This window comes from Argiope bruennichi, chromosome 3, assembly GCF_947563725.1.
Source record: "Argiope bruennichi chromosome 3, qqArgBrue1.1, whole genome shotgun sequence".
Lineage (NCBI taxonomy): Eukaryota > Metazoa > Arthropoda > Arachnida > Araneae > Araneidae > Argiope > Argiope bruennichi.
In genome coordinates, this window is record NC_079153.1 from 83576651 (window position 1) to 83595120 (window position 18470).

At 25.8% G+C, this 18470-nt stretch overlaps 2 protein-coding genes across 2 annotated transcripts; one reads left to right on the plus strand and one right to left on the minus strand.

The window, feature by feature from the left end:
- Positions 1-1208: 1208 nt before the first annotated feature.
- Positions 1209-5902, minus strand: LOC129963911 (uncharacterized). The gene is made up of 3 exons (XM_056078500.1): positions 5841-5902; positions 5511-5701; positions 1209-1493 (listed from the first exon to the last, which is right to left on the minus strand). The coding sequence occupies exons 2-3, from the start codon at positions 5697-5699 to the stop codon at positions 1269-1271; spliced, it is 414 nt and encodes a 137-aa protein (XP_055934475.1). The 5' UTR covers positions 5700-5701; positions 5841-5902; the 3' UTR covers positions 1209-1268.
- A 225-nt stretch (positions 5903-6127) lies between these two features.
- LOC129962488 (microtubule-associated protein 1A-like) lies at positions 6128-13447 on the plus strand. Its single transcript, XM_056076224.1, has 3 exons — positions 6128-6228; positions 8687-10679; positions 13058-13447. The coding sequence occupies exons 2-3, from the start codon at positions 8762-8764 to the stop codon at positions 13087-13089; spliced, it is 1950 nt and encodes a 649-aa protein (XP_055932199.1). The 5' UTR covers positions 6128-6228; positions 8687-8761; the 3' UTR covers positions 13090-13447.
- The last annotated feature ends 5023 nt before the right edge of the window (positions 13448-18470 follow it).

Sequence of the window (18470 nt, forward strand, 5' to 3'; positions counted from 1 at the left end):
AATTATACGATATGTTCTGCATAAGTAATGAAACTGCATTTAGATGATATATTTATTAGAAAAATAATAAAAATAAAAACTGAAATGAACTCATAAAATGCAAATCCAAATATATATCCAAAATATCATTTCATTATTAAAATCAAAAGTACTAAATAGGAACTTAAAAGATATATTTATAGCTCATATTTAAATTTTCTTTTTAGAATTTTAATCTCACATCTCAAGATAAAAAATCTAAAGTATTTTCAGACTTAGAATATAATCATAAAATAATACTGACCACATTTCTTTAAGACATAATAGACATTTTTTTAACATATATTTCTACTCTCTTATTATTATTTTTTAATTCTCAAAACCTTTCTTCCCATAAAAAATATCAAATGTGCATGGGAAACACTTTGATCAAATATTAATTAAAGTATTATGTTGGTCAGATGTAATTAGAATAATGAATTATTGCAATTTTTTTGCAAAACAAATTAATACCTCTAAAAGATAAAGTTCAATATAGTTATTTGGAACTTTTAATCATCTGAGCAGAAGCATTAAGATTTTTTTTTAAAAAACCATAAAACACTAGATATAAATACAAGTTCTCATCAATTTATGATTGAATCCTGGTTATTATGATTATGTATGTAATAATTGTATGTATAAATTGTACATAATCATAATCAATTTATGATTATGTACAGTTTATATGTTGGATTTGAAATTTTTAACATTATTTTCATTGAAAGGTGTTTTAAAAATTATACATAAAACATAAAAATTCAATCTATGTAAGTATTATTACAGTGTAGCAATGCATTATTTAGTTACATATGCAAATAAATAATATAAAAGAAAAAGTCAGAAAACAATGTACAAGTTTTTTAAGAACAAGAAAAGAATAGATATTATTTTATGTATTAACAAATCATATAATTTCTCACCAATTATGATAAAATTAATTTTGCAAGATGAAAAAATTATTATTCTAAATACAGAAAACTTGCAAACTATTTTATATTGCTTGTTAGTAACTAACTCTCCACTAGAAAAATACAATGAAAAATCTGCAGAATATTAAATATATTCTAGAAAATCACAATTTTGCTTTTAAACACATTTTTATTTTAAAATGTTAAAGAGTATTAAATATGATATGCATTTTCTAACATCTATAAAACAATAAAAAAAAACCAAGAATTATTGGGGATAAATGCATTCTAACAAAAGATAATACAAATTAATTGCATATCCAAACTATATATTTACAATTAACTGGAATGAATTATTTGTGAGAAAGATTCTTCATATTTATGGCTCAATTCATCAACTTTTTTCTTTAAATCAGCTTCAATTTCACTCAGTTTTTTCAAATATTCAGAACGCAGACATGTCTGTTCCAAAGGATCCTTGCATTGATTGATTATATCTGTTAAAATTCTGTCTGACAAAGAATGTTCCAAACGGACTTGTTCCAAGCTTTGAATCTTATCACTCTTTTGGAAAGAAGGAAAAAAAAAAAAAAAAACTTTAATAATAAAGATTATGGAATATATATATATACACACACATACATACATATTGAGATCTCTTAATCTAATTTTAATTTCCTGTTTCATCTTAAATTAGCCTATATTAATTTATTCTAATTTTTTTTTTCTTATTTCCTGATTGAAATATCACTTTTTTTATTTAATTATTTTTAATATTCACTCAAAAAAACTGTTTTGTATTTCTAATGATGCAAATGAAGGGATAAAAATCCTTAAATGCTCATGGTATAATTTCCAAAGTTACCTATGATCCCCTTATGCAAAATAATAATAATCCCATTAAGAATCTCTTAATAAAAGCACTAAGCGAAAAAATCTCACACATTTTTTTTTTTTTGTGTGTGTGTGTCCTGATATAAACAGACATGTTTCATTAGTCCTTCCTGTGTGTCTCATTGCCTCTGTGGAAAAATAAAATAATTTTTTCAATTTCTCTACTTTTCAGCCACTTATTTGTAAAACTGTATTACACATGCGCATCACATATATATGCATGCAGGTAAGTAGACTCTAACTTCTCAGATGGGGATAGTAATGGTATGAGGTTGAGTTACCTTCTTTCTAATAATGAAAAAAATCTTCATGGGAAGAATTGGGAAATGATCAGTGATGTCTACAGGGGTGTTTGTGGGACCCCAAAAAATCCCCTGAAACTTTTACGGACTTACTACCGACATTTTGGAGTTTCGAGAGGGGGGGGGGGAGAAATGAAAAATTACAATTATGAAGTATTGAATGACCTAATTATAAAAGTTCAATGAATTACTTTTTTTGCAAAATTAAGACCTTTGAACCCAGGTCACGTGATCGCACATCTGGTCGAACGAAGTCTCTCCCTTTTTTTTCTGCCGCGCCTACTTGCCGAAAAGAATCCAGAAGAGAATGTCCGAGAACCGGGGGAATGAGTCATAACTCACAATAAGGAAAGAACAAAAAAGAAGTTTTTCCCCCCTTTTCACGCATTATCACTGCCTTTGGAGAAAGAAAGGAAAAGTTTTCACCACACACACTGACCTTGCGTTTTCTGCTTTCAAAGCAAACAAAATTACCCAGATCAAAATAAATAATTCATTATTATTCCTACTTCCTTTTGAACGACGATCCCCGGAATTTCCGGGTATCCCCCTTTTCACGCATTATCACTGCCTTTGGAGAAAGAAAGGAAAAGTTTTCACCACACACACTGACCTTGCGTTTTCTGCTTTCAAAGCAAACAAAATTACCCAGATCAAAATAAATAATTCATTATTATTCCTACTTCCTTTTGAACGACGATCCCCGGAATTTCCGGGTATCGAAGTTCAAAATCCCCGGAGCACAAACACCCCTGTGTCTATCTAGACTCTATTCTCAAATTTCAGGTACTCTTAAGACAATAATACACATTAGACGTTCAGGTAGAGTGTAAGTAGTCTATTCCAGTTCATCTATGGGACTACTAGAATAAAAAGTATTTTCTTTCATATTATAAAGATAGTTGAACTTGTGCTATTTATATTTTATTTACAAAATTGACTGTTCAGTCGCAGAAAATTTTATATAGCTTTCTTTCTAAAATTAAAAATATACAATTCATTCTCACAATTCTTTTTCATTTCATCCATATTTCATGAATAACATTTACCTGAAATAATAAAAGTAATATTTAATAGGGATGAGTTAAAGTCAAATACAGACTCGATATCTTTATTCCCTCTTTTCTATTTCCTGTCGGAACACTACAAGTTTGGGAATGGTAAGCAGCCTCAGTATGTTGGTTCTTATTTCTCATGGGGGATAGAGCATCTTGTATGTGTACAACTTGTAAAGGCAACTATTTTGCATATAAGACAATACCTATATTGTTATCTGCACTCTCATTCAGTTACCTCAATGTTAGTGGCTCTCCTTCATTTATCCCTGTACTTTAATATGATGGAGGTTTGTACAAAATTTCATGCTTTTTCCTTTAAAAATTACACTTTAGTTATGACATTCCATTGATGATGGGATATTCTTCTAAAGAATTAGAGAATAATATTCACATTCTAATCTGCGACTATCTTGTCACTGAGTTACTCAGATGCTTAGGAAGGCAGGTTATTGTATATATTTCACTTATTCAATCTCCATATAGTTTAATAATGAATTCTTCAACCCTTTGGAAAAAGAGGCAACTAGAGTGAAAGGATGGAAAGATACTATAATAAACAAGAAAGTTCCATTTACCGAGAGTCACAATAATTGAGTTGCCAGCTGGTTATCTGTCCCATTCAACAGTAATGCTGAATGGAACAGATCATCTAATTGGTTACATTTAATACCAAAACTGATTATTAGTTATCAAATGAAAACATTTGTCTAATAATTATTTAAAAAAGTCTATATATTCAAATCCCTTATTAGAAATTTTCATGTACATGAATGAGTTAGAATGTAGTAGAAATGTACATGAAGAGAAATTAGTATTTCTCTTCATGCACATTAAATCTTATAATAAATACAAAAGAAATGAAGTGGATTGCATAACATTGAAAATTAAAAGATTCAAATTTGTTGAAGATCTTGCTTATTTAAACCAACAAAAAATTTATACAGTCAATACTGTATGATACGCCCAGTAGTGTTCAGAATTAAAATCATTTCAAGCATAATGCTTAATATAAAAATTATTCTTGCATAAAATATTTTAATATAGAACATTGTTTTATCATCTAACATTATTTCAATTAAAATTAGATTATCATTGGTACTAAATGATTTTCAAAGACTTCCAGACTTAAATAAAAGATTTAAAATTAGAGGTAGAGCAAAAGTAGTGTTACTTGTCAAAAGAATACACATAAATTTCTTTATTTAAAATTTTTCTACATTAATTCTTTAAAAAAAATATTAACAATTGAAAGGAAAATAGAAAAGAACTGGAATTCATATCTCCAAAATGTTAAATTTTGAATTTTAAGATAGTATAAAAATATTTCTTAGTTGAATAATTTCTTTGACAGCTATTGTGGTAAAAAAAAAAAAAAAAAAAAATCCACAGAGCTCGAAGCTTTTGTCATTACTGAACATCTTTAATATACTTTCAAAAATTTTACTTCACTTGTCCTTGTTTGAGTTTAAACAGTTGCTCTATGCTTGCTTTTAAACACCTCTAAAATCCTACTTTAAAACAAAAAATAACAATATCAAAAGATATGCTTAAAATAAAAGAATTTAAAACATGGAAATAGAGCAATTAAAAGTCCATTGCCTGGCAAAAGAATACTATACTAGTTGATACATTCGATATATATATACATACCTTAAATTAAAAAGACAAAACAAAAAAAATTAAAGAAAACGTTCCAAGAAATGTAACTGGGATCATTGAAAAGATTAAATTTTGAATTTTAAGACTATGTAAAAATATTTTTTTGGAATAATTTCCTATAAAGTTCTGTCAAAAATTGACAAAATTTTGATAAATTTCTAATAAATAAAATATTAAATAAATTTTAATAATTAAATAAATGACAGTATTCTTCCGCTTATTTTAAATAATGTGTGCAAAATGTGGTTGAATTCGATCCAGTTGTCTAGGAAGAGACATGTAATATACATACATAGCCATAATGATTTTTATTTATGTTAAAATATTAATAAAAATAAATTATGTATAAATCATCAACAAAGACATCCCATTAACTTTTAATACACCTTGATGAGATACATTCATTTTATCAATGTAGCAGTAAAATAAATATTTCCATTAATAAATACTGAAATTTGTACATTTTTTTTTTTAAAGAAAAAGATATATATACATATATATAATTGTTTTAAAGAGTCATCTCAGGGTTTACTAGAGAGAGACAATAGGGGAAAAAAATGCACTATATAACAACAGTATTCGGAACTGACAAGCGATCAATACTGGAACCTTGATGCTTTTTAAAAATATAATAAATTAATAAGAATAGGATAAAAAAATTGAATTACCTCCGAAAGTGGATGCAATATTTCTGCGTCTTTTGATTCTGCACCAGTAGATGGTGCAAGTAATAATTCTGACATCACACAATCGTTATTGTTTCTCATAAGTAATCGTAAACTGCCAACTTCATATCTGAGTCGATTCAAATTATCACATAGTTCGTTGCCTTCTATGTGATCTCCTCGACCAGCCATTTCTGAAACAGAAAAGAATCCATAATACTATCCACAAAATTAATTATGCAAAGCAATTATGTTTTTCATTAACAGGAAACAGGATAACATTATGAAAACAAAGTATAAAAAAATAAATAAACATTTAATATGAAAACTAACAAATTACGAATAGAAGACCCAATGGCTAGAGGAAACAAAATCAAAACAAAACAAAGAACAGCTGGTTGCAATCACAGTTAATGAGTAAAATTCATTTGTTAAGAAAACAACACCCGAAATTTTTTTTGATACCATGAAGTGAAATTACACGTAAATAAATGAAATTCTTCGCAATATATCATAGAGTAGCTTTTTTTTAACGAAAATGATTTTGATGATAACATGAGCTTTGTTTTGCCTTAAACTTGTTATTACAAAATGGCATCAGTAATTTATCGTTTAATAAACTAAAGTAGAAGTAGAATGGAATCTAACATATTAATTCGTATTTGTTTTTATTGACGATGGTTATGGAATTGTTTAATGTTTGTTTCCGATGTAGAGGACTGTAAGTTAATTTAATTGAATTATTTTTATAGAGACTTCGATTTTATCAAAGTGTCATTATATGTATTTGTTTTTTACTTTAGTATGCCGTATTATATCAAACTTTTTGAATATGTCAGTTTTCATTCTATGATTTTTAAATTTAAATTATATGAAAAGTTATTTAAGAAAATATTTGTCACTTTCTTATACAAAAAAAAATAAATGTTACGTGACATTTTCTTTCATTTCAGAGCAAAAGAATATCCTTAAAATTTTTCGTGATTCGATATTTCATAATAGTATGTTAAGACCGGGGAAATAACATTAAATAAAACAGTAAATTCTAGCAATTTCCAGGGTTCGGATTTTTGAAGGATCAGATATTGAGTTTGTTTTGTTATCATGTAGTAATTATTGAATCGAAATGGAAGAGGTTCGTGAAAGAGAGGCCGGAGTGTGATGTTATTTCTATTACTTAAATTTTAACTCATATTAAAGCAACTATTAACTGTAGAAGTTAAAGCGTGCAGAATAATTAAATATTATAAAGCTACAGAAACGTCTTTTATGTTGCTTAAGGATTCTGTTCTTTTATAACATTAATGAAAGTTCATTACTTTTTCTGAGAATTTTAACAAAATTTAGGAATAACGTATTTTTTCTGAGAATTTTATAGATTTTTCTCTATACATACATATACACGTAAAGGAATGCACATTGGATCTCTCTGTATACAGATAATTTAATAAATAGCTGTTATTCAATTTATGGTATTAGTAATATTCAGTATCCAGAGTGATGGCACTGGTTTATTCTTTTATTGTAAATTCATAGTTAACTGGTAAGCAAATGAATTAGAGGTATTGTTTTACTTTCATTTTATTATCAAAAATGTTGTAATTGGATGCTAAAGATTGCCTGTTATTTTTCTTTAAATCATTGTTATTTATTTATTTATTTTTTTTTTGTCGATTTTTATTGAAAATAGAAGCTTGTTTTGGTTTCTTGTTGTTTATAAATATATATATTTTTTATTCTTAATATTTAAAATATAGATTATTGATTTATTATAAAGCTGTATTGTTGTCTATAAAAAGATGAAAAATTTAATGTGATGTAAATAATATGCTTTTTAATTTTTTTTTTCTCTCCTGAAAATTCATTTATTGTATTTTTCTTGGCATTTTAAATTTTTGTCTGGAACTCTGATTTAATTTTTTTTTATGCAAGTGTGAATAACTTTATCTCATATATTTATATGTTAAATCATAAGCAAGAAATAATTTTGAAATAAAAATTTGATAGATTTTATAAATGTTCTTAACAATAGCCCTTTCACTTCAATGAAATATTTTTTTATGATTAATAAAACTAAAATTATCAATGATAATATTAGATTAAATTAAAGTTATTTATTATTTTATCTATTAAGGAAATGTTTTAAATTTGATGATAATTATTTATTGTTACATTTTGAAGAAGTATTCTTGAGACATTTTAGATAAGTAAAATTATATAAAACATAAAATTCAAATTGTGTTCACTTATAAAAATGGAAAAATGAAGTATCTTCGGAAATTTTGCTATTCAAATTCTAATACGAAATTTATATCTATTACAAAGTTATTCTATTTTCTTCTGCTGCTCAATGTTGTAAAACACAATAAAGCACTTTGTTTCAAAAATACTTTCATCTTTTGAGTATGCTATGCAAACATCTTTTAATGTTAAGGAGCTTAATGTGTGATAAATTTCCTAATTTGTGTAAAATTACTAAGTAATGAAGTTAATGAGAAGCTGACTGATTTTATGTTGATGAAGACTAGAGGTTTTAATAAGATTAAATTGAATTCAAACTTTTTCATTAATTTTGTTACCTAAATTTTGAGAACTAGTTTAAAAGGAACAAATTAAAGAATTATGATAAAATGAAAAATGATGAAACTAAAAATTATGAAGTAGAAATGAAGGGTAAAAGAAGGAATGGAAAGAAGTAGAAATGAAAAGTAAGAAGAAAAGATGAAGTAGAAATTAATATTAATCATTCTAGTGGTTATAGAGAGTTACCATATTTAGTGATATTATTAAAAATTAATTTAGTAGAAGTAGGTTTGTTATAATATATTGCATGTAATAAAAATATCACTCCAACTACTTATAAAAATTTAAAAATATTCTCATAGAAATTATATCTTTCAATCAAAATAATAATTCTTATCTATCTATTTTTATATATATATAGTATAGTTTGCTTTTTCAGACCAAGAGTATTTTCTTTCTTTCATCAGTATGCTTAATAAATAGTCAAATTACTATCCAACTGTTTTTATAGACACACACACATGTAATGCTGTTGTTTTACTGTAATCTGCTTTGTGGAAATTTGTTTTTATAAACTATAATTAACAAATATTTTATGTTAAATCTTTATGCAATCTCCTGATAAAGATAAAATTTTTTTTTACTTTATTTTATAGGTAGATTATTCAAGTATAATCTTTTGGAATATTCTCTAATTACGCATTCTAGCTTAATGTTGTCTGGATTACTCAATGGATGCAATAAAAAGAGCTAGTTTTGCTTCAAAACAAATTAGAGCTGGACCGGCCCCTTTAGCATCTTTCGAAGATTTGCCTTCTGATGAGCTTGAGAGTCCAGATGATATACCTAATGTGCCAATCCATACATCTAGTGCTCTTGATGATGAATCAGGTAGCGATCTCCAGTTTACTACTCCAGACTCTCTAACTATATCTTCACAATCCACACCACGCATTGAATGTGATTTCGACTCACATTTTACTCTAACTCCCGGTGATTCTTATGAAGGACGCCCTTCTTCAGAATTACGAACAACTTCATTGTCCTCTCTCTCTAAAGAAACTTCTTTAAATATCAAACAAAAGAAAGGTTCAGCTCATTCATTAGGGACAGTTGAAGCATCGGAAACTGACTTAATCCAAAGAAAAAGCTCTTGGACTGATATATTTCGAACTCACAATCAAAACAGTGCCAAATCTAGTACTCCAACTGTTTCCAAGTTTGATGCTTCAGATAAGACCTCCAAAAAGAAGATACATAGTGAATTACCTAAAAGGGACTCAGCAGCAGAAAGCTCGAGACAAAAGGAAAAGAGTAAATTTTTATCTATATTTAAAAAGAAAACCAGTAAAAGTACAACTTCTCCATTATCCCCTGGAGAAATAATTGCTTCTAATGAAAATCTCTCTGAATTTGTTCAGAATCTACCTGATGATGAGTTGCCTACCAAAAGTACTAATGGCAATATTTCTAAAGGGAAGGAAAATGAATTACCTAAAGAAATTGAATTATGTCCAACAATTTGTGAAGTTCAGAATGATTTAGGAAAAGTTAATACTGATAGAAATGATAAAATCCCAGATGAGCGTAAAATCAATAGAAAACTCATCAATATTAGTGAAAAATCATTTGAAAAAGAATATAATATATTATATAAACAAGATGAAGAAAAGCAGGTAGATAAGATGTCTAAATCAGAAAATATTCAGGGCGTAGTTGATGAAAAAGAGCGCGAGTCATCAGAATCTGAACTTGTATTTGAAAAAAAAGACGCAGTTACTGAAGAAACCGAAGAAAAGAAAGAGGATGATTTTGAAGCAGAAAATTTAATTTCTCAAGATTTGTCTGAGATGGATGATGATTCTGTTATTGAAATTCAGCCAGTTACAATTGATCCTCCTAAGCAGACAATTATACCTTCTCGGCAACAAAGATTAGAGGTGACAACTAAACCTATTGACAGACCACGTAGCACTACTCCAATTAATTGTGCTCCATTAGAAGCTTTTATTCAATCTGTTTCCCCAACATTTGTTTCTAAGGATGAAAAAATTAAACTTTCTTTGCCTGGTGAACAGTTTGTTGGTCGTGTCAAAAGTCCCAAAAAAACATCTATAAAAAGTTGGACTGATTTCTGTGAAAGTGTTCTTCATAGTCCTCGAATGCATAAAAGAATTGATACTGATGACCAAAATCCATTTAGTGATGGTGCTAATTTTCCTTCAGATGTGCCATTTTCAGAAGCCAGTGATAATTGGGCTAATTTTGAATCAAACTTTTCGTCCTCTGGCTTTGGTGATAATTTTACTACTTTAGAAAGTTCAGAATCTGCTACAATAGATGATAAACAAAATCCAAATGAATTAATAGATCCTTACCAACCATTTGAAGCAGATTTTTCCAAATTTACATGTTCCTGCGAGTGCCATAATGTTTCTTGTACTGAACTGTCCAAGTCTGATCAAAGCAATAACACACAATCAAATATTTCAGGACAAGGATTATCGTTCCCTATTGGAGCATGTTCTTGTGATTGTCAGTTAAATTCAAATACCTTTCATGAAGATGGTAAAAGTACTTTTTTAGGTGACAGCTTCAAATCCTGTGATGCAAGTGACGTGTTTTTGACTGCTGGATTTACAAAAAGTGGTATGTTCTTTAGTTGCAAATAATTTTTTTTAAATATAGTTATTGAAATATTTAAAATGTTGCATCAATTATAATTTTGATTAAAGGTCCAGGTTTGATAGATTTTTCAAATCCTTTCATCAATCTAAGGGTAGTACTTTTTATTAAGCATAAATGTTGCCATGAAACATCATTTTAACAGGTATTACAACAATATAAAACAGAAGATGTACAAAAAACAATTTCTATGCTAATTTCTATATTTGATATACTAACATATATTTTTATTATTTTATTAATGGAAAAATGTCTATAAAAACAGATAAATGCTTGAATTAATGATTTAGTGATGAAGAAACTAGACAAATATCAAATCTCTAAAATGTAGCTGTATTGAAAAATATATATAAATTATGATTGGTTTTAAAAATTCATTTTGATTTGATTATGCACTTTTGCAGTTTCTAGGAATTGTTTTCTTTTGTACAATCTAGAAATATTCTAGTAGTAACCTTTAATTGTTTTAACAACTTTTTGACAATTCTTATTCTTTACAATTTTCTAAGATAAGACATTAGTTAATTAACATTTCTAATTCTTTAGATTAATATTACTATATCAAATATAAAAAATTTTGATGAAAATAAAGTAGGATGTGATTGTATGTTTGCAATCTCTTTTCAAGAATGATGAACTTTTGCATTTGCATGCATATGCTTTGTAATGTAACAGTATATTCTTAGAGTTATTTCCTTTAAAATTTCATTAGAGATTAAGTTGGAATATGTTAAGGTTATTAATATAATTAATTATTACTATGATTTTTTGTGTTTCAGGAGTTAAAAACTAAGTCCCCCCACTTTTTTTTACTCTTTCAATTTGTAAACTTATCGTTATATAAAAACAATGTATCAAATTTTAAGCACTTTTCTTTTTTTAGATTTTTTCATTTAATTCTATTAAAATCTTTTTCACAGTTTTAATAATCTGTGAAAAAGTTGTTAAAAATATTATACTGATTTTCACATAAAATTAATAATATAATATTTTTGATAATTTAAGAATATCTAAATATCATTAAATTAACTAAGTATTTACATTAAAATATGTTTTACTTTTGTAATTTTAACAAAAAAAAAAAAAAAAAAATGCACCAATATATTTTAACATTTTTGTAGATCTTGTTACAGAAAACATTGATCATACAAAGAAAATTTTTTTCCTGGTGATTATAATGAAATTAATAAGCAAATCCATTTCTCATTGATATATTCCATTTATAGAATTAATGCTATAATGAAGTAGACTAATTCATTGAATTCTTTAAAGATTCTCATTGTTACATTAAGCTGTATTTTATGACAAATTTTTGTTTGAGTATGGAATTTCACATTTCTGTACAATCAAAACAAATTATTTATGCTGATGAAATTTTGGTTACAGGATTTCTGATTAATTCTTTTTTAACTATGGCATACATACATTGCAGAATATGAAAGACTATTTTTCTGTGAGAGACAAGCAGCCATAGAATTTTCGAGCAACTTCGCTATAGGTCCCCAATGCTAATATTTTGTATTAGAAAGTTTTTCATTGCATATCCAAACATCATATCTTTATTATCAACCTGAAAAATGATATCCAAGTTTCTAGGTTACAAGATTTGCAAAATGAAAATGCTAATACAAAATACAATATTGCCAGTATAGAACCTATATCAAAGTTGTGTCAGAATTTTTTTTAAAAAGTTATATTTTATTCCTTCATGATTACAGAGTTTGATTTTTAGATATTATGAAGATTCTCTATTCAAACCATAGCACAGTCCATAAAATAATAAAAGGGATTGTGAAAAAACTATCAAAATTTACATACCTTAGAAAAGAACAGCAGCCTGACAGCATTTTAATTTTGGCACAGGTAAAATTGGTGTGGGAAATAAGTGCTCAGAAAACTCAATAATCAAACTTTAAATAATACTTTAATCGAATGTTTAGAAAATAATTATTTTTAGGATTCAGATAAATCAAAATTTATTAATATATGCACACACATTAATCAGTTATCTCATCTTTATTTTATCAGTTTTAGATATAAGTGACTTTTAAAATGTTTAAAGTAGTGGCAAATATCCTTTAGACATGCAAGATTTTTTTTTTCATCTTTAAAGTGATAACAAATAGAAGTTAAAAAGATTTAGAATTTTTAGCTATGTAAAAATAAATTTCACTAATAAATTGTATTATAATGCACTTATATTTTAGTTTATTTATTTTGTTTTCGTTGTATAGTTATATTATATCTTCTTATATTTTAGAATTGTTTCTGTAAAACTGTATATCAGAAATATGTGCATTTCGTTGTTAGTTCAAATACTTACTTATATTCTATCATTTCAGATAATGAAGTTGCTTCTCGTTTGGAGGATTAAACATTTATTACGAGACATGAAGAAGGAGAAATAATTTTGCTGTTGTCTAAAACTGTGTTATGTAGATTCTCTCGTATCTGTGTCTGTGTTGCAACGTATCATTTCTTTGTGAAGTACAATGACACTATTGTTTTTCTGTCTTTTATCATTACCAGATTAGTTTTCATTTACATAAGAACAAGAAATAAAGCTGCCAATGTCAGTTTTAGGGTTGTATATGCAATCATTATTTAAAACATATCATCTTCTTCCTTCTGTTGTAAAGAGACCTATTTCATCCTATCATTTATATATATATATATATTAAAAAAATGCCTATTTTTTGACATTCAGTTTCTGTGTGTTTCGTAGAAGCTTTTCCTTGATACGTCTTATTTTAGTAATAATATATCTAGTCTTGTTCTACATTTTCTTTTTTGTATCAACATTTTGCAGTGAATTATTAATTTAGAACAATCTATGCTTCAAATATATGTAATTAAAGATAATTATAGAAGCATTAATAAAGAAAGTCATTTAAATAAAATGACAATTTTTGGTAAGCTTTTAAGCTACATTATCTGTCTATTCTAATTAATTTCTACAGTTTCAAAGTATTTATAATTTTTATTTATTTTGTGTTTATTTCATTTCTAAAATTTTGGTTTTATCATTTTAAATATCTCTAGTTTGGTGCAAAACAACGTTACAGTGATATAGGATTTGAGATATTGCTTGGTATTAAGCTGATGATATTCATGAAATTTAATATAATGGTACTTCCATAAAAAAAAATAATAATAACCATTCATTTTAGTTTTTGTAAAGAAGTGATAAAAATGTCCATTTTAATAATTATTGGTGGTTTTAAAGTATTATTTTTGTGAAGAACTCCTGTCTAACAATTGTATTCAGCAAAAAGATTCTAAACTATGAATTATAATTTATTCATTTTTGATTAATGAATTTTGCTTGTTTTTTAAGTTTAAGGAATAATTATATTGTTTTTTCAGTGTATTGAATATTTAAAAGTTTTTTCTTTATTTATGACATTTGGCATTCTAAATTAATTTTTATTATATTTATGATCTATTTCCAACACATTTTTCAGTCTCATTTGTTTTATACTTCAAAGTATTTATTAGTATGATTTTCATAGTTATATTTGCATCTATATTTATTGAATTGTTTTAGGTTTGAAGTTTGACTTTAGCTAACTGATTAAGCTATATATTTAAAAATATCAAAATAGAAGAACTACTTTGAAATTTATAAATTAAAGAAGCAATTACTCTCTTTCATTTTAATATTTTTATTTTGTAAATGTATAAGTTAGAAGTAGGTATATTTTTTATATATATATATATACAAAATGTATAAATAAAATATGTCATGCATGTGTATACACACATGAAAACAAAAATGAAACTTTCATTCAATTTTTAATATTTTTTAGGAAAAATTCTTTGCACTCTGGTTTCTAAAGTTGGATATGGAAGCTACCTTTTATTTTAAAGTTTTTAGTCAGTTAAAAAATTAATTGATAAATTTTTTTTGTTGTAAATCGTGACATTTTTTCTTTGAAACTTGAATTGATGCTTTTTGATTCAAAATTTAATTTCTAGCATTTCAGTTATGTAAATGTTCAGTTATGTATTTTAATTTTCTTACATATTTTTCAAGTTTTCATTTATCAAATTATATTTTGCTCATTTATGCAAAAAAAAAAACATACTTATGTTTTCTTTTTTTTTATTCTTAATTTTAAAATTGGAAGAAAAAAATATTATCAGATTTTGAAAATGTTGTATAGCTATATCTTTAAACTGTGTAAATGTGACATTATATTATATGCAGTGAATATAATTATATACATAATGCAGAAGATAAAGCCATCTGTAAAATTAAATTGGGGAATGAAATTTAGCTGTTCTATTGATATTATGCTTATATTTTATAATTTCGGAGAGCATCTCTTTGAGGAAATTGAAATAATTTCATTTATTATCTATTTAAAAATATTTTTTGAGGTGATTTATTTTTAATAACTGTAATAATTATTTTGATTAGTTGAAAGCTTTTGTAGTTTCCAAAGTTTTGGAAAAACTAGCCCTGTTATTTTAAGCTGAGTTTGAGTTTTTCTTCTTTTTTTATTCTATTTTAAACTTTCTTATGTTAGAAAGATTTCACAGATTCAAATTCATTTTTTTTCTAAATATTACTATTAAAATATATATTTTTTTATATGCTGTCAAAATTTCTAATGTTTCAAACTAGAAATTTAAAAGACTATGTACTTCATAATTCATTTCAAAGTCCTGTTACTTTTCTTTGTGTATACATATTAGTTTATTTTAGTAATATTTATTTACTGTTATATTGCACATTTTTGCATTTATTTTCTTTTCTTTTACATTTACATTTTTCATTACATTTTACATTGTTGTTTTATTGTAGATTTAAATAAAGAGAAATATGTATGAAATTTGCTTTATTGCTTTACATGTCATTTTGTTACCCTGATTTATGCTATCTCGTAAAAAGTGCTTTAGAATTTTTTCATGCACATTTGTTATTTCTTCTAAGCATACCACTTGAAAAGTACACAATGATAGTTTTGTAAACAAAGTTATTTGATATTGAGACTAAGTTTTTATACTTTATACTCTTGAATCTCACTCCATTTCAATTTTGAAATATATTTTGCACATGAAAATTTAATTTACATTATATTTAGATTTTGCCAGTTTGATTAATCCTTCTCAAGAGCTAAATTTTTAATAAAAGTCTTGTATACCTAATACCTCTAAAGTATTGTTAAATAATGGCATAATAAACATTCTCTGAAAGTGTCTTGAAGATTTTTTTGCTCCTTCAAAAATTTGCATCTCGAGTTTTAGCTTAACAGCACATTTTAAATTGCTATAGATATACATATTTAGTATCATTCTTGGCCAAATTTTTGTAAATGACTATATAGTTAAAGTAATGTAATGTTGTAGAAATTAAAGGCTTCTGATAGTTTATTAATTGAAAAAGATATATGATATATTTTAAGATTTGAAATATCTCACACATTGTCCTCGTCTTCACCCATGTCCAAATGTTTTAACCTGCCATGTATATATGCAGAAAAATGTAGTTTTTCATATGCCATAATAATTTTTTGTCCCTTTTGCCTTGCTAGGCAATATAGATAGTCTTTATGATCTGTTTCCTTTAGTGTTATGGGAAAGTGTATATATACATTCATCCATCCATTGCCTGCAAAATGTTATAGTTTTCGAAAACTAAGATTATTTATACAGTATGCTTTGCATGACTCTTAAGCATTACAGAATGATTCCTATCAATCTGATATTTGTATAAAAACAAATTTACTTGCACTGTGTCTTGCAAATTTATATTTATGGGCGTATTATAGGAAAATATGAATGTTAAATTGCAGTTTTTTAGCTGTATGTTATAGCCAATGTTAGTTTCTGAGAGCATGGTTGTTGATAATGAGTCAAAAGTATTAATTATTGAAAATTTTTGTCTGTTATTAATATTTCATGCCATAAAATTGTTGACTAAATATATATTTCATATGCAGCTCACCAGCTTACACAAAATTTAATATTAGTTGTGTATCCTTGAATGTTGATAAAACCTCTTTGAAATTGAAAAGTTTTGTTTGAAGTTTTCTTCAATGACAAAGCACAATAGAAAATATTAACTGTAATATTAAGTTGTAACTGTAATTACTACTTCTAAACTTGAAAAGCCTCTTAATTTTTGAAACTACTTTCTTATAAGCTTGTTATTATCTATGTTATATTATTCTAGTCTTTTTATAATATTTCAAACAATTAGTTGCTTAATTTATAGCAGTGACATTTATTTTTTGGTTCAAAAAGAATTTTTTTTATTGAATTTTTCTTTGTTTCATTTCATGATATTAATATTTAGAATAAATTATGAACAAGTTTTTGCTTTTTTGTACATATTTCTGATTCAGTTTCATTGAATCAGGAAGATTTTTTTGCATTCAAACACATGCATATCACAAGTCATTAGTATTATTTTTATGATTTTTTTCCTCTAGTATCAAACTTCTTTTCTGAAATGTTTAGATTATTTATTATAATAATTAAATTTATTTAGTTCAGTTTTTACCAGATGTTAATATTTTGATTTTCTGAACAATATTCTTAAATTCCTTGCCTAACATTAAAAAAGGAATCTGTCAGAGTATTGATATTATTTATTTATAATCATATTACTGTTCTTAATGTATGAAATATGATATAAAATGTATACATTATTACAAGTATAATTTTATTTATTGGGTATAATTTAAATTATTCTGTATTCATTGGAAAGCATTTTCACACTTTCAGTTTAAAATAGATATCTACCTAGATGTGGAAGCATTTTCATTTTTATGTACTTTTTTTCTTTATCAAAGGATTTTGATGTATAGGCAGAATCTTGCCAGCTTAGAAGATCACACTTAATTTTTACTTAGTTTTGTTGGTGTAAATGTGATGCTTTTTGTTGTCTTATACTATATATTGAATTTCATAAACTACATTATTATTTTTTATCCTTTGTATTTTACAAATCCTTCTGATGTCTTTAATTTTTTTCTGTTTCTTGGAAAGTTGGGCATTTCTTGTTTTGTCATGTCTAAATTTAGATATTCAGTCATTGTATGTACTTTTTTGCGTATAAATTTCAGGAAAGTATAACTTTATTGCATGGTCCAAAGAAATAGAGACATTTCAATTTTTGTAAACACCTTTTTCATTTTTTTTTTTTTTCATTCTTTAAAACAAATCCCTGTTTTATTCTTTTAATCAAAAAAAAATTCGTACGTTTCAATTTTACTTTGAAATTTTTTTTTCCTTTTAGTTGTAAAACCCAACAATTTCTCTTATCTATGGATCTATTTTCTAAAATATTTTAAATTTGCTTTCAGACAATTTTTCAAGTTTCACTATTCAGTTTATGATGTAAAAAAAAGTACTTGATCTCTTAATTACATTTAAACTCTAATAAGTTGTAATGTATGAAGTTTTAGTACTTTTCTTTTCCTCTCTTGAATTTTCAATAATATTTTTCAAGTATTTTTTTTTCTTTCAATAACTGTATTCCCTTGCAAATGAAAATTATCATCATTATTCTTGAAAAAGTAGAGATTTCCATATATATTCGTATTGAAAGTTGTGTGATGGTTTACCAAAGTCTTAATTGTTATATCCATGGCAATAAATTCTGCTTTAAATACTTACTGTTTTCTTTCATTATATGATTTATGTAAATTTTGTGTTTTGTATGAAATGTGATTATTAGATTGTTGATATTTGAATGTTTACTTAATATCAGTTTGTACAGTATTTTTATGCTTTAATAAAGCA

What these genes read in the sequence shown, in the direction of transcription:
- LOC129963911 (XM_056078500.1), bottom strand. Translation starts at nt 5,699, where the DNA reads ATGGCTGGTCGAGGAGATCACATAGAAGGCAACGAACTATGTGATAAT. An exon ending in TATTGCATCCACTTTCGGAG is followed by an intron (nt 1,494 to 5,510) that starts GTAATTCAATTT and finishes TCTTTCCAAAAG; the next exon opens with AGTGATAAGATTCAAAGCTT.
- LOC129962488 (XM_056076224.1), top strand. Translation starts at nt 8,762, where the DNA reads ATGGATGCAATAAAAAGAGCTAGTTTTGCTTCAAAACAAATTAGAGCT. An exon ending in TGCTGGATTTACAAAAAGTG is followed by an intron (nt 10,680 to 13,057) that starts GTATGTTCTTTA and finishes CTATCATTTCAG; the next exon opens with ATAATGAAGTTGCTTCTCGT.